The sequence below is a fragment of the Sparus aurata genome, chromosome 17 (genome assembly GCF_900880675.1).
Source record: "Sparus aurata chromosome 17, fSpaAur1.1, whole genome shotgun sequence".
Classification (NCBI taxonomy): domain Eukaryota; kingdom Metazoa; phylum Chordata; class Actinopteri; order Spariformes; family Sparidae; genus Sparus; species Sparus aurata.
The window spans coordinates 35,343,055-35,358,577 of NC_044203.1; the positions used below are offsets into that span (position 1 = coordinate 35,343,055).

At 43.5% G+C, this 15,523-nt stretch overlaps 1 protein-coding gene across 2 annotated transcripts in view; it reads left to right on the top strand.

The window, feature by feature from the left end:
* The window catches only part of bbs9 (Bardet-Biedl syndrome 9), a 177,929-nt gene that overhangs the window by 56,329 nt on the left and 106,077 nt on the right, over positions 1 to 15,523 (top strand). For both annotated transcript variants that reach the window (XM_030395059.1, XM_030395060.1), the window contains 4 exons: positions 5,362 to 5,502; positions 6,638 to 6,733; positions 7,958 to 8,130; positions 8,322 to 8,474. In XM_030395059.1, coding sequence (XP_030250919.1) covers positions 5,362 to 5,502; positions 6,638 to 6,733; positions 7,958 to 8,130; positions 8,322 to 8,474 — 563 coding nt within the window. The remainder of the gene's footprint in view (positions 1 to 5,361; positions 5,503 to 6,637; positions 6,734 to 7,957; positions 8,131 to 8,321; positions 8,475 to 15,523) is intronic.

Sequence of the window (15,523 nt, forward strand, 5' to 3'; positions counted from 1 at the left end):
TGATACCACTTTTCATTGCGAGAAGTGATAGTCTGATAGCTCCTGTAGTTTCTGCTGATTTTAAATAATAAATAATGTCAAGAAATTAAATATTTTTACTCCTGTTTTCCTTACTAAAGAGAAAAATACTACTGTACACATCAGAATACTCTTTAGCGGACTAAGAGGAACCTAATTTTTTTTGGTATCTCATAAAACACACCAAAACAGTCCTGGCTTGTGTCCCCGCAATCACCTCTGTTTTGGTGGAAGTACATCTTCAATTCACAGATCAGTTTATGAAAATATTCTGATGATTTCACGTACTAATGATGTTAAACTCTCACTCCTCTCCTCTCCTTTCCTCTCCTCTCCTAGCCTGCGATAACTTATCATCGCTGGGTGCATAGTCCTGATCAGAGCTGCTGTAAATCACCTCCATACTGTATCTTCTGACCCCCGTCAGTCTTGGAAGCTGTCTTCAGTCTCAGTCGATTACTGCTCTGTTTCTAAACTCTGTTCTCTGCAGTAAATCCTGGGTGATCCGTTATCGCAGTCCAAACCAGTTCCAGTCAGCTAATGAGGCAACAGGCTAACTCAGCTTATTATATAAAAAAATCTTATTTGTTTATTTTATTTACACCTTTACAGCTTCACATCCCACACTGCAGATCACAGAAGACTGAAGCTCGAGACAGGCTGTGAATGAAAAGCAGAATTTGTCAGACAAACACAGTAACCTCAGTTTACTGTAACGGAGATCTGGTGTTTAGTCAGTTACTCATTCTCTGGCTTCAGTCTCCCCGAAACATCTCCTCAAACACCAGCAGTCTGCTTTGTGTCTTTTTCCACCGTTTCCTGTCTTCCCTCATGTCATCAAACCGACTAAAACTGTGACATTTGACGTAGGCGAGTGATGCAACGTTTATTTATCGCCATGGCAACGGCCACAAGTTGCGATCCGACATTTAAACTCGGCTCCCGTCTCGGTGACGTGACTCAGGATATGACTTTAGCAGATACAGAACACAATTGAGCGAGTTGGAAACTGTTAAGTGTTAAGTGCTGTTCAAGCTGATGAGAAAACATAAAAATGAGTCACATAAGAGGAGTAAAACTACAGCAGGAGCAGTGTTTTCTCCGTCGTATAAGCCTTTCATGAACTCCTGCATGTATTGGGCTAACTGGCTTTCCTGGATCGTGTGTTGTTTTCTTTCTGGAACCTGTCGCAGCATTTCCACTCCAGTGAAGCCACTTTGCAGTGCGAACACTCACTTAATCACAAACCTGTCAGACAACCTGAACGCCTCAAATGTCAGAATTCAACATTTTGGCGCCGCTACTTTGAGTTGTGTTCAGTTCTTCCTCAATGCGTCTCTACGTTATAGATATAAGTTTTCATTCCTACCATATTTTTTGTGACCTCATCTAATTAACTTGAAATTCAGACTATTTCAAAGTGTTTTTATTCACCTTTTCCTCTCAAGAAATAGAAACTTGAAGCTCTCGGTCTCAGTTTCAATAGTAGTTTAGTTAAAGTTTTTACAAAAGTATTTACAGCCTTCAGTCTTTCCTTGATGAAACATCCAGTCATCCCTGAGGGTGGCTTTTAGCGACAGTTAGTAATACAATACAGCGGAGAAAAAATAAAATGAGAATAAAGTTAAAACCGAAGAGGGATAATGATTTTAGGCAGATGTGGTTTGTGGGTTCATATCAGGTTTTGGGTCGGCGCAGCAGGGATTTCACGTTTATTAATACAGCATGAACAGGTTGATTTACGAGAAGAAGTTCTGATAATTTAATACAGTTATGTGTTGTTTTTTTATAAAATATATGTCACATTTGTTGCTGTATTATATATATTGTATATTAAACATGATACATCTGTCTGGACGTCCTAAAGACTCTCACAGATGTGCTGAATGTGACGCTATTGAAATGTTTGTCTTGTGAAATTTAATAACACACACACACACCAATACACGCTGGCTGTGCAGGTAAATCTCTGTGAGGAGGGTGTAACCTGGTGACGACAGTCTGGGAATGTACAGAGGTGGAGTTGAACAAGACGAGATTTACAACCACACACACTCACACACACTGTGGTGACTAGTAAATGGCGATGCTGAATTTGAAGAAATGTTTCCCCTGGCCTTTTTTTTTTTTTTTTTTTTTTAGCCTTACGTGACCTCCACTCCCTTCCTCTTTCTCCATTTTACTCTTCCTTTTTTCGATCCTTCCTCCCTCCTGTTCTCTCCCTTTTTTCCCCAATCCATCATTAACACCACAGGAAAAGAGTCTCACGTTTTAATGTTAAGTTCCTCACATCTCATCGATTCAGCCCGTGTGAACGTACAGCGCCAATCGTGGCCTTAGAAAATAGATTTTGAAAACCAAACTTGGGGTCTGGAGTCCCTCAGAAGGATTAGAGTTCAGGACCCCTCCTCCTCCTGATCGCTGTTTGACGACCTTTTGATGGTGACCGATCTCGGACACTCCGGCAATCGACAGAAAAATCAAAGTAGCGGGTTTTACAAAATGCATGCCCCTTTTCCTTCAATATTTACTACTTGGTGTGGCCTTACGTTAAGATTATTTACACGTCTAATGATCGATCAGAGTCCTCAGTGTCACTGGAGTTCATTTTGTCTCAGCCTGGCTGTTTATATCTGCAGTGGGAGGGAAGTATCACTTACACAAGAAGGGCTTTTAAAGAGCCATACCTGTGTCTGTCTAGTCATCCCACTAACTCCATATGTATACAGTATACTTTACCTTTAGTGTTGACCGTTTTCCAAAGCACACCGCAGTGTTTTTACATTTTTTTTTTAATGCTGTTTTCCTTCCTTTGAGGGCAGCCAGTGGTTTCATTCATTTCAGTATGTTATGAAATTCAACTTGGAGCGACTTGAAACCTGCTTGAGTCAGGCAATCCATCACTGTGTACATCACATGTCCGCTCTGATTATTGTCAGAGTTACTTTAAAACGCTGTGGTGCAAGCTTGAAAAAAATCGGCCAGCAGAAATGTATAAAGTTTATGTTATTTTATATAGTAAACAGACAAAAAAAAGATGAAAAAACCCTCAAAATGGCCTCTTTGCTACTTTAAAGGAAAACTAAAAACATGATAATTATTTTAGAAAACATCTGTTTTTTGCATTTTTACCTCTTCTAGCCTGCTTACTCTACAGCTTTTCACCTTTTCTTCACACTTTTAACATCCTCCAGCCCTCTTAATCTACAGATTTTCATATTCTTTTCATCTTTTTAACCTCTTCCAGCCCTCCTACCCTACAGCTTTTCATTCCTATCGTCCTTTTTTCACCTATTTAAGCTCTTTCAGCCTATAACTGTTCACCTTTTTTGCCTTCTTTCACCATTTTAACATCTTCCTGCCTTCTTAATCTACAGCTTTTCGCCCTTCTTTCAACATTCTTATAGTTTTATGCATTTTCGGCAGCACGTTCAGCAGATTTCCCAAATCGATTCAGCTCTCAGCATTCACACTGTTTCATGTTATTTTATGAAAAATTTGGAACTGATGTTTTTTGCACGTATAAACACCGAAGCAACATGTCTGCAGATGGAAGTCGGACAATATGTAGGACTGATTCAGCGGGACACAAATACGACAGAGGTGCAAATGACGTGTGGTGAAGCCATCTTGGATTTTGAGGTCTGGGGTTAGCGAGGTGTGTCCGACTGGGAACCTGGAAATCACAACTTCCATCTTCCCTTCATGGAGAATTATGAGCACTTAGAAAAGTGTTTGCCCTGCAACACAGGAAAGCGAGAATCAAAGAAATAAACACTCTGCATTTAAGGAGAAAATGACTTAATACTAATGAAATCCTTCCCTGCAGCGAGATATCTTTAATTCAGAACAAATCCTGAAATCAGTTTGTTCAGTCGAGAATTGAATCAGCTCTGATTGTCCTCAATTGTTTGACATAAGTGGAGCTTTTAAATAGAATTACTCGAGAGCGGACCTGCTACAGCAATCACGTCAAATAAACTAAATTATCATCAGTTGCAGAATCTACCATGAATTCAAAGATAGAAGTTAGTAAAAAAAACAACTTTTAAAACAAGATAATCTCATGAATTCCACAGATTTTAAATCTTTTCTCCACGTACGACACGTGGACTCTGACAACATGTGTATTCAACCCTCTCTGTTGTGTTTGTTGATGTGACTTTGCCGCTGATCTCTTCAGTCACCCGGTAACGACGGGTCAGTGAGAATTAAACGGGAGAGGAGAAGAAAGTAGAAATACAGTCCTTCGTAAAAAAAAAAAAAAAAAACTTCATTCATTTCTGTTTTCTCCCTCCTCAGTTTTGGACTGTTTTCCTTGGCTTCCCTTCTTCCCCTTCTTCTCTCTCCGCCACAGTTCATGTATTCAAAGCAAATTGAATTATTCACATAATCACATAATAATTGCCTGCCTGGAATGAAAAGGTGCACAGTAGTTGCAGGTAATTATTACTATCTGTAATAACCTGGAACATTCCGTAATTAAAGCGTCCCTCCCTCCCACCGCGGCTGTCGTTTCTCATATTATTCCTGTTTCAGTCCGTCTCTCTCACGCTGGTTTATTTCCACTTGTTTTTCTGCTCAACTCAGGTTTTTTTCTCTCCCGGTCCTGTCGTTACAGCTCTCCTCCTCACCCCCAGGTTCCCTCGCTCCATCTCTTCTTAACAACCGTTTTCCTCCATCACTCCTTTCCCTCGCTCTGTTATTCTAGCTAAGTGTAGATTTCTGCCAAGCTCAGCACTGCTTAAGCTCAGGACATAGTTGTAGTTGGCCTTAACTCGCCTCCTCCCCTCTTTTTTTTTTTCTCCCCCTGCTTTCTCGCAAAACTTCCTTTTCGGCTCTTCAGCAAACACCCCTCCGAACCCCGGTGTTGATGTTGAGTCTCTCGGTCTCGTAGCTCTCAGATACTCATGTAATCTGAATATCTGCAGTGTTGACTGTGTTAACAAATGTTAACGGACCGCTGTTTGGAGAGAAAGCCCTAAAATCGATGTGCCGAGCTCGTTTGATTCGCCTGTAGGGGGAGTTTGGTGTGGAAGGGAGCTACTAAAAGGGAAAACGGGATTAACTTGAAGGTTGTTGTTCTGGAAAAGAGCTAACGGAGGGGATATATAGTGTGAAAATAATGAAGAATTAATCAATTATAATATGTTTGTTGGTGTAAATCTAGCATTTATCAGTAGTGTCATATGCAGATGTGCAGCTCTTCAGTTGCAGGCGTTGGCAGCTCAGTGGCTCGGCTCCAACATGGAGGGCACTAAATTGTGGAAAACAAAAACTCAAAAAGGGGAAAAATTGTTCTAACAGTAGTTTTTCAATTTTGCCGTATTTACTTTTTGTCAGGAGTTCCCAGGGTTCTCCAGTCCAGGTTCAGTCTTCCTCTGGGGTTGGTGTGTGTACCTTCCTCTCCTGCCAAAACCACCAAGTTTAAGATCACTGTGGACACCAACCAGGCACCGGTCGACCTCGACTCCATCTTCCCAGGTAAAACACACACACACACACACACACACACACACACACACACACACACACACACACACACACATACTGGCTGCGTCCGAAATTCCATACTAACATGTTATTGAGTATGCTAAAACAGTATGTGAGATTTTTTTGTTTGTCCGAAACCTTAGTATGCACCTAATAGTACGTGAGGTGTGTACTATTTCCGGTAAATATTACAGTATGCAAGCACTGGACACTATGCTGGCATAGATATCCCACAATGCAATGCAGCAGTGACGACAACAACAACACAACGGACAACAAGTGCAGCTTAAATGCAGCTCTGGTGTAACGTCTAACGTTAACGGTAGCCGTTTAATGAACGTTAGCTTATAACCTTTATAACTTTATAACCACAACAGTGTGTTATCATAAGCGAAACCTTATATTTAAGTAAAAGCCAAATAAAACACGTTTTACACGAGTGTTATTGCAGATTGCCGGTAGAGGCGAGGTTAACACGGGTTACCACGGTTACGCATCTCCAATCTAACATGCAGGAAGTGCGTCACTTCTGCGCTAAGCAGCGCGTCTGAAAAGATGCATACTACTGTTATTCACTCAAAAGTATGTTGAACGATAGTACACATATTGAGTATGTAGTGTGTAGTATGGAATTTCGGACGCAACCACGATGTGGGCAGCATGTCGATGAACCTGCAGGTGATTGCAGTTTTTTGTGTACATGTCAGAGTGCAGAATGAGACTAACACTGCAGAGGAAGAACATATATTTATATGAATCTGCGTGTGTGTGTGGTTGTGCATTTATACAAGTGTGTTTATTCATGTTTATTTGTGATTCTGTGTGCGTGTGTGTGCGTGTGTGTGTGTTTCAGTCCTGGGAATCTCTGCTGTGTTTCTCAGTTATCTAACGATCAGCTACAATCAGCAGCACTGACGTCTAAACACACACTCCATGTTCATACAGAGGCTGTGCTCTGTGTGTAAAGAGAGATTTGTGTAAGCTCATCTCGTGTGTCTTTGTGAACAGTGCGACTGTATCTTTGTTCACCTTTTTGTTGGCGTCTTGCATCGTGATAGGCTGTCCTATCTGTCTCATCACGCGGCTGCCTGTCTTTCTGTCTCCGTCTGTCTCTCTCTCTCTGCAGAGTTTTCAGGGAAGTCAGAAGATAAGGATGGGAACAGTTTGGCTTTCCAGTTCCTGTCAGGAGCCAAAGTTACTGTGTTGGCCTCCAAGACCTCCCGTGAGTCTGACTACAGCTCTGCATGATGAGCAGGATTTCTATAAGACGACTGTTAACCCGTTAACCTCCACTGGTTAAAGTGAAACTCTCGCCAAAATGTAACCTAGGCTTTTTTTGTGAATGTACCGAGTCAAACCTTCGTGTAAAAGCATAAAAAAGATGAAAGAGCCACTTTTAAGATTTACCGTATTTTCTTTTTCAGGTCAAACTCATTTTCAATGGAGTGCTACGGGCACTTTTACGATAGCATCAAAATTTCTATTTTTAAAACAGTAAGAAGTCTCGACACAACATGAAACTTTGCTGGTAGTATCACCAGGGTCTCTACACATGAACACGAGCATTGAGAACATTGTTTGTGTACACAGAGTTTACTAAAAAGAAAGTTTTTGAACAACTCACGTTAGCAGTAGCTTGTTCCGCTCGCCGCCGTCCTGCCAGTGTAGAAGTGTCGATCTCAGAATGTGACGTAACCTGGAGGACAGTTAAGGTGGAACTACTGTCTTCCAGCAACAACTATCCACACGAGATCTCACGTGACTTTTCCGGCTTTTGATTTTAGTATTGTTTCTTATGTGAGGCTCCTTTTTCAACTTCAAGGTCAATATTGTTTTTTGCTAACGACACAACAACAAATTATCTGTGAATTTATATGGAACGCTAAAGTGCCCATAGCACTCCCACTGAAAATGAGTTTGACCTGAAAACGAATAATACGGTAAATCTTAAAGTGCCTCTTTGGTCATTATTATGTGTTTATACAAAGGTTTGCCAATTATTAATTTAATGAGCAACTATTTTGATAATCGATTTAATAACATGACAATTCTGTTTCTAGATTTTTAAAAGTGAGTATTTTCTAATTTCTGTCCTCCTCTGTGACAGTTAACTGAATATCTTTGGTTTGTCGACCAAACAAGACATTTTAAATATATTAATCAGACTTATTGACTCCTTTGAGAACCACTTTTCATCATGAGTCTGAAACTGTTTGACTTTGAAGCTTGATAACTTAAACATTTAATACTTTTTCCTCCTTTAAGGGAAGAAACCGTTTGGTTATATTTAATTTTAAGTACGTTTATAAATATCTTAGTAACTTCAGATTGATCTTAAATATCTTTTACAACCTTTTAATAATGATATCTTTTCTTCATTGATTTAATTGTCATTCATTGCCACAAAGAGACTCTGTGTAAGACTGTCTATGTGTTTGTTCGTCAGAGCGTTACCGTATTCAGAGTGACAGTTTTGAAGACATGTGGTTGGTGGTGAAGGAGCTGGTCCGGAGATTCGACCGGCATTTCTCCAAGCTGGGAGTGAAAGACTTCAAGAAAAGCTTCAGTGGACCGCTCCCGCTGCAGGAGTACTTCCTGTCTGTAGACCACCACTTCCAGGTACGCACACAGACGATAGATGGATGTTAAAGCCACAGATATCAGAGATCAGGACTAAGAATACAATCAACTCTCTTTTAAAAGGGAGATTAATATCTGCTGAGGTTTGTTTATAGGTAAATGATGAAGTCACGTTGTCTCCCTGTTGTTGTGTGTGTGTGTGTGTGTGTGTGTGTGTGTTTGTGTGTTAGCTGCGTGTCAGTGCTCAGCAGTACCAGGATCTGCTGTCAGAGCGGGCGGTCCAGTTCAGAGCCATCCAGCGCCGCCTGCTGACTCGATTCAAAGACAAAACCCCGGCACCCCTGCAGAACCTGGACACACTGCTGGACGCCACTTACAGCCAGGTCAGAAAAAACCCACTCACCGCTGGTTCTGCTGGGACACTGGGGTGACGCTCACAAGGGTCCCCAGTAGGAAAAGGTTCCTAATGGACGCTGGAGGACATTTGTTGGGCGATGAAACTCCAAGATGAGACGATATTGAGACTGAGACAGAAATGTAGAAAAGAATGTGGAAAAAGTGTAATTTTCTTTAGTTGTCTGACTGTGGGAGGTAAAGTTTTTACCTTAGAGAGTAAGTCTAACTCTCCAGCTCTCCTTTGCTGCCTTTCATTAACACACACACACACACACACACACACACACACACACACAACATACACACACGTTACATACACACACACATTCAGAGCGTTGACATGTTGGTGTAGATTTACAGTGTGAGAGTTGTATTTTGCTGATTTATAGACTTCCTCTCCTGATGTGATTAGCTGTGAGCTCACACCCAGATTCCACACACACACACACACGCACACACACACACACACCCACACACACACACACACACACACTGTAGTTGAGTTCAGTGTGAAGTTGATTGTAAAACAAACCAGCCGTTAAGCTTTTGTCTCGCCCTTTGTTTAAGTTTGACGTATTGGAGGATGGAACTGTGTGTGTGTGTGTGTGTGTGTGTGTGTGTGTGTGTGTGTGTCTGTGTGTCTGTGTGTGTGTGTGTGTGTGTGTGTGTGTGTGTCTGTGTGTGTGTGTCTGTGTGTGTGTGTGTGTGTGTGTGTGTGTGTCTGTGTGTGTGTGTGTGTGTGTGTGTGTGTGTGTGTGTGTGTGTCTGTGTGTGTGTGTGTGTGTGTGTGGAACAAAGTGATGGTTCCTTGCCGCTGATGTTTACTCTAGAGGCCGACTTGGCGGTCACCAGCTCCACCGTCCATTAGCTTCTCGTTAGCGTAGCGAGGCCGGGTGACATCATCTCTTCATTAGCTGTTAAATCCGTCAGTGCGTCACTGCGCCGCTCTCTGTGATCAGACCCACTCTCTCTAACAATACAATAATTTAATGCACATTCGCGTTTGGAGTTCAGAGGCATTGTTGGAGCCTAATGAGAGGGAATTAATGAGCTTGTTGAAGTTCTTAATGCCGCTCTAACTCAAATAAACAGCGCTCACCTCGGGTTGGCTCGGTCGTCGCCGGTTCTTAACTTGTCTGCCTTAAATGTTAATATCCTCCGTCTGTTTAATGTCGGCTGCCTAAACAGTTTAATCAGCCGCACTTATTGCAAACCAGTTAATCAGCAGTGTTTTTTTAGGCCTGCTGGGTAAAGGGTAAAAAAAAAAAGTCAGCAATCAACAGGTAATTTAAATACTGTGTGATGAAACTGTTGTGGCAGCTACATGAACCGAGCGGAGAGAAACCAGCGGGCGCTTTTATGGGACTCTATTATTAAATGGGGCCAATTTCCACCCACTGAGCACCTGTCTCACCTGACCTCTGAAGAGACACAATAGTGAGCTATAACAATGTCATACATATGACTCCTGTACTGCTCCTGCTCAGCTGTTTACGTCCCTTAAAATAGCATGTATGTACCCCCATGTGACCACTGTTTGACTTTGGCACCACTTGGATCAGTGATCGGGGGGAACAGTTCCCCCCGACGTGCCGATGAACGTATCACGGTCTAACTTCTACCGATCACACCACTCCTCTTGCTCATCATACCTGAAGTATTTTGTTAACCAAATTCATGATTTGAAGCCTTTAGTCCAGCTTTCTCTGGTTGTGGCCATCTTGGTTATTTGGACCCAGTAGTGACCATATTTGGACAGCAAAGGGAAGAGGTGTGAAGCAAGGTAGCGAAAGGTAACCACGCCCTAAAGGCCCCCACACACCGCCCAGACGTCCAACTGCCTTATCCGACCACTCTGTTGCCTCTTGTCTGACCCGTTAGGTAGAAAAGTTGCATTGAACACACGGGTCTGACGTGCTGCCAGCTCCACGGTAGCAGGTACATTCTGCGCTTGCACGAGATGCAACCAGGGTTCTCCCCAGAAATTCTTAGTATAGCGGCGCACCGTCTGTCCGGGGGGGGGGGGGGGGGGGGTGCGCGACCGCTCGTCAATGTCAGTCCGGGGGGGGACCGCTCGTCAACCGCTCGTCAACGTCAGTCCGGGGGGGGGGGGAGACACGGACGTACGGACAGCCGGTCATCAACTCCGTACGGACGCTCATCGCCGTCAGCCGGGAGCTCCTAGCCGTCAACCGGGGGACGGCGGACGGACGGACGGACGGACGGACGGACGGACGGACGCTCGACACTGTCACGCGCGGAGTATAGCGGCGCTGACCGAGCGGTAGAGCGGCGCAGCGCCGCTGTTCCACCGTCTGGGGAGAACCCTGTGCAACAAACTACATTTTACTTTCGATCAAAACGAAACTTAACTATTTCAGACAAAAACAGCTGCATACTAAACATTAGGGGTGGTGAAAAAAATCGATTATTGATTAATCGCGATTATGATATTGACGATTATGATTCGATTATTAAATTTCCAAAAATCGATTAAAAAAAAAAAAAAAAAAAAAAAATGTTTTTTTTTTTTTTTGGAAATAGTAATACAAACTGGAGTCCTCCTCTTACTGGCTTCCGCTACATGGTCCACAGTGTGGAGCCAAGATATGTTTTTCCATCCCGGAGCTTTTTCACACTTAAACCGATTCCAAATCTTTACAAGGAGACAAAGCTTTCCGTGCAAGTGTCCCTCAACTCTGCTCACAGGGTAGCAATAACCTGTGATGCCTGGACATCCAGAGCTACAGTCTCATATGTGACCGTTACAGCTCATTATGTCACAGTTAATGGAAGCTAATGTCCTACGTACTTCAGACGAGAGCTATGGATGATAGCCACACAAACGCAAATATGTGTGAGTTTCTCAAAGCAATGGCAGACGAGTGGGGAATAGAGAAACACGCCCTGGTTCTCGTCACCAACAATGCTTCTAACATGAGTCCGGCTGCTGAGCTTGCCAACTTTCTTTTAACAGTGAAACACTACATTTAACACAAATTAAAAAATAATCATTTTGATATTACAGTTACACTATACAATGTTGAAGGTGCTGTGAGGTGTTACTCAAAAGAGAAGTAAAATAATTCAGCAGCTGACTGATGTTAAATGGAAGATCGATAATCGTTAATAATTGAAAATCGAATCGATAATCGTTAATAATCGAAAATTGATTTGTAATCGAATCAAGACTTCAATAATCGGAATCGAATCGAATCGGGAAATTGGGCCGATTGTGTGTCTTATAAGCCACTATAATAACATCTGCATATTTGTATCTCTTTAAAACTTTGTGTAACCTCTTTGTTGGAGCTATTTAATTATTTATTTATTGATAATGTTGATTAGTATCGTTTTATTTTGATTCAATTTTCTACTACTAGTGATTTAAGGGAAATATTGTTTCGTTTATCTTATTTAGTTTTTGTTTTCTTTGTAAATTGGGCACCGGAGATCATATATGTGTGAATACAGGTAAAAACCATGTGCCCACCCAGGTGCATTCTGGTCCTCCACCCTTACTCCACCTAACCCTAACTAACCAGAATGCAGGCGTAGAGGAAACGGGATTTGCTTGTTATATTGTTTTGGGACAAATAAATCATCTGAAGGAAACTAAGAGCTTTGAATGGACATTATTCACCCCCACGGTGCCAAATTGGCCCTCTTTGGTTTCCATAAGTTTTACTTAAATTGATTTTCAGACAAACGGCCACTACACTCTTCACATTTTGTGTTTTGGCTCCTGATGTGCAGTTTAAAATTACCTGTCAAAATGCCTCTTTCTCTTGCTACTCTATCTCTTTCCTTCTGTCTGATATCTGGCTCTGATATCACGACTCTTCAAGCTAATGCTCCCTGCTGTCACTCCTGTCCATCACCCGTTCTTTCTCTCTCCGCCTCTCTCTCTGTCTCTCTCTCCCTCTTCCCGCCATCCAGTGGCTCGTATGCGGGAAGTTTCTGACACACTATACACTCTGTAATGTATACACACCCGCCATAATGGAGGCTATCGACGGCTGGTCGGAAGAGTGATGAATGCGTCGAATTAATAATTCATGTCAGTATTAGGAGTCGTGCTGCTGAGGCCAGGGCCAGCTCAGCAGTTTGTCTTCTGTAGCAGGACGGATTTCACCAGGATACATCACGATCTGGTTTTAAACAGGAGGCTGACGGAGCAGCTGGTAGTTTCATTTGTCTTTGTGGATTTTCTTTCCTTAATTTCCGTCACTTTTGGTCCTGATTTTCCCCTTTTTCTTCTTTTCTCTCTGTATTCAACCTTATTTCATCTGTTAGGTTTCTTTCAGTTCAATCCTTTCTGAGCTGTTTTCCTTTTCTTGCTTTCTTTCGACAAGAAGATATAAACAAACCATTTAACAGTGGATCAATTACACACAAGCGCACCATTTAGCTGCCCACTTTGTTAAGACCTTGCTCAGAGGCACTTAAGTGGTCTCCTTTAGGAAGGTAGGACATTGTCCCTTTACATCTACCTCCCTAATTTGTTTAATGGATGAGTTCCTGGTCAAAAAAATGTCACCAGGTAAAAAACCTCAGAGGGCTATTCAGAAATGTCGTGGGTGTTTTCCCCACGGAGCCGCGGCTCCATGCAAGCGATCACGTCGCTGTCAGAAAGGCAAAGGAATGTGTGGCCAATCAGGAATGCCGGTGAACCAGGCACCTCTTTCATTTCGGCTCAGAGGAATGTCTGCTGGGTAAATTTTCTGCATCAATCTTGGCTGATGGGGGGGATTTCCCCCTCGTTAGCGGTGTGTGTCTCCACATGCAGCGGCCGGCCATCGCCGACGAGCCGTCAGAGATAAGAGGAACGAGCTCCCTGTGAGAATACTCTGCGGTCGGCTGTGCATTTATGCAGCGGAGGATAATATTTCCATTGTTCATGCTGCCTTTATGGGCCTATATTTTATTCATGAATTCCTGAGAGCCGGCGAGCCACGTCTGACTTCATGTGTGTATACGTGTAAGCGCAGGAAACTTTTTCATCTGCCGGCCACAGTGGCCTGATTCCAAAATACACCCGATGTTTGAACCGTTTGACCAGCCGGCAATGATTGATGACTTTCAGAATAGAGTAGGACCCATGAATGATTGTTTGTTACGTGTCACAGTGGCTGCTGGAGAAGACAAACCAGCTACGGACCAAATTCACCAGTTTGTTTTGTCATTGGATGTAATTTCCAGCTCTGCTGTGTGAGTATTTCTGTCTTCTGTCCTGGTCCGAGGTGTGTTTTACCTCCGACTCCCTCCCCCGCCACTTCTTAAAAAGCCATCAGTCATCGCAGCCCCTGTGTTTTACTCTCTCCCCTCTAACTGGTGTTTGATTAATCTCTGGCAGCCAGAGGTTAGCCTGGCGCTAGTGCTCCGTGGCTAACTATCTTGCTAACCTCTCGAGCACATGTTGGAATCCCAGGACTGTCACTCAACGAAATAAAAACTAAAAGCTCTAAAAGGAGTTTGTGGAAATGGATGAAGAGAGGCCAAAGGGGGCCGAGCAAATCGAGGGAGGCTTTTCAGTTTCCATAAATATTTTCCCCGCCGCTGTTTCCTCTGGAGGTGAAACGTCCGTCGTTTGTTAGTGTTAGCATTAGCGCTGGGCTAGCGAGCGCCGACGTCTGGGAGGTGGCGGATGGGGGGCTTTTTTTTCGGGGAGCCGGGCCGGTCCGAGCCAAGCTGAGCCTCCCTGTAATTATGAGTTCAAACGCTGGAAGAGGGCGGCTCGCTGACTGACGGGGTGACTGACAGGCCGTCCAGGGGCCTCGCCGGGCCCCTAATGGAGGCTTCTGGTAGACAGCAGGTTGATTTATCTGGCCCCAAATGGAGCTCTAAACATGGCTAAACACAGATCCCACTGTGGAGCGCAGGACCACCGCCATTAACAGCGCGGGCCTCTCAGTCCTGCATACATGTGTGTGTTTCTAAGAGTGCATGAGGAGGAAGTGTGCATTTCAAGAATGTATGCACATGCATGTGTACTCATGTTTCATTTAGCTATTTGCATGTTTTCTCATTCATGACATTAATGTGTATAATCATATTTCAGCGGACACTCAGGTATCGTATTAGCAGCCCTAAAGTGCATATCTGTAGATGTGTGTGTTTGTGTGTCTGTACATGTAGTCTCGTCTCAGTTGACTCTCGGTGTGTTTGCACATTAACGAGTGTGTGTGCTCATGAAGAGGGTGTGTGTGTGTGTGTGGTGTGAATGGCAGGCTCTTAGGTGCCCCGTGTGTTTGTGTATCAGATTAAAGGGCCGACAGAAGCAGAGAAACTTCCTCTCTCTCTCTCTCTCATCCCCCAGGAGATGTTTCACCCCAGGAACACACACATTTACACCCGTCAGTACTCTCTCTCTTTAACACACACACACACACACACACACACACACACACACACACACACACACACACACACACACTGAGACCCCTCTCGAGGCTCAATGGAGCACAGAGGGTTGACGGTGGTCTGGTTTGTTTTCCCTCAGACAGTCTGTTTATGTGACTGTCTGTCTTATCAATGAATGGCTGTCTTTCATTCAGCTGACTGACACTCAATGGTGTGTGTGTGTGTGTGTGTGTTGGTGTGTGTGTGTGTGTGTGTGTGTGTGTGTGTGTGTGTGTGTGTGTGTGTGAACACATGTACAAATGGCTTTGCTGTGGCTCCTCATCAGGGGATAAAAAGACAACATCCCTCACCTGGGACACCCCCCGTCACACACACACACACACACACACACACAGAGCCTCCTGAGGCCGTTGCCAGGTGTTTTCTGCAGATATTGTGGCGAGGACATTCTTGAGTAATACTACTGGTTTCTAATTTCCCCCCAAAAATGTAAATTCAGTCAATATCGATTCAGCTGATGGAAGGTGAACTTTCAGAGTTCATAAAACATTTCTGGAGCTTCACAACAAAACAGCGGTGAGGGCTCGACAACCAGAAAAGCATAAAGCGGCTCCATGCAGCTCGTCCAGGGTAATCCCAAACTACGGAAGCCCTGAGATCCCAAATTGATGCA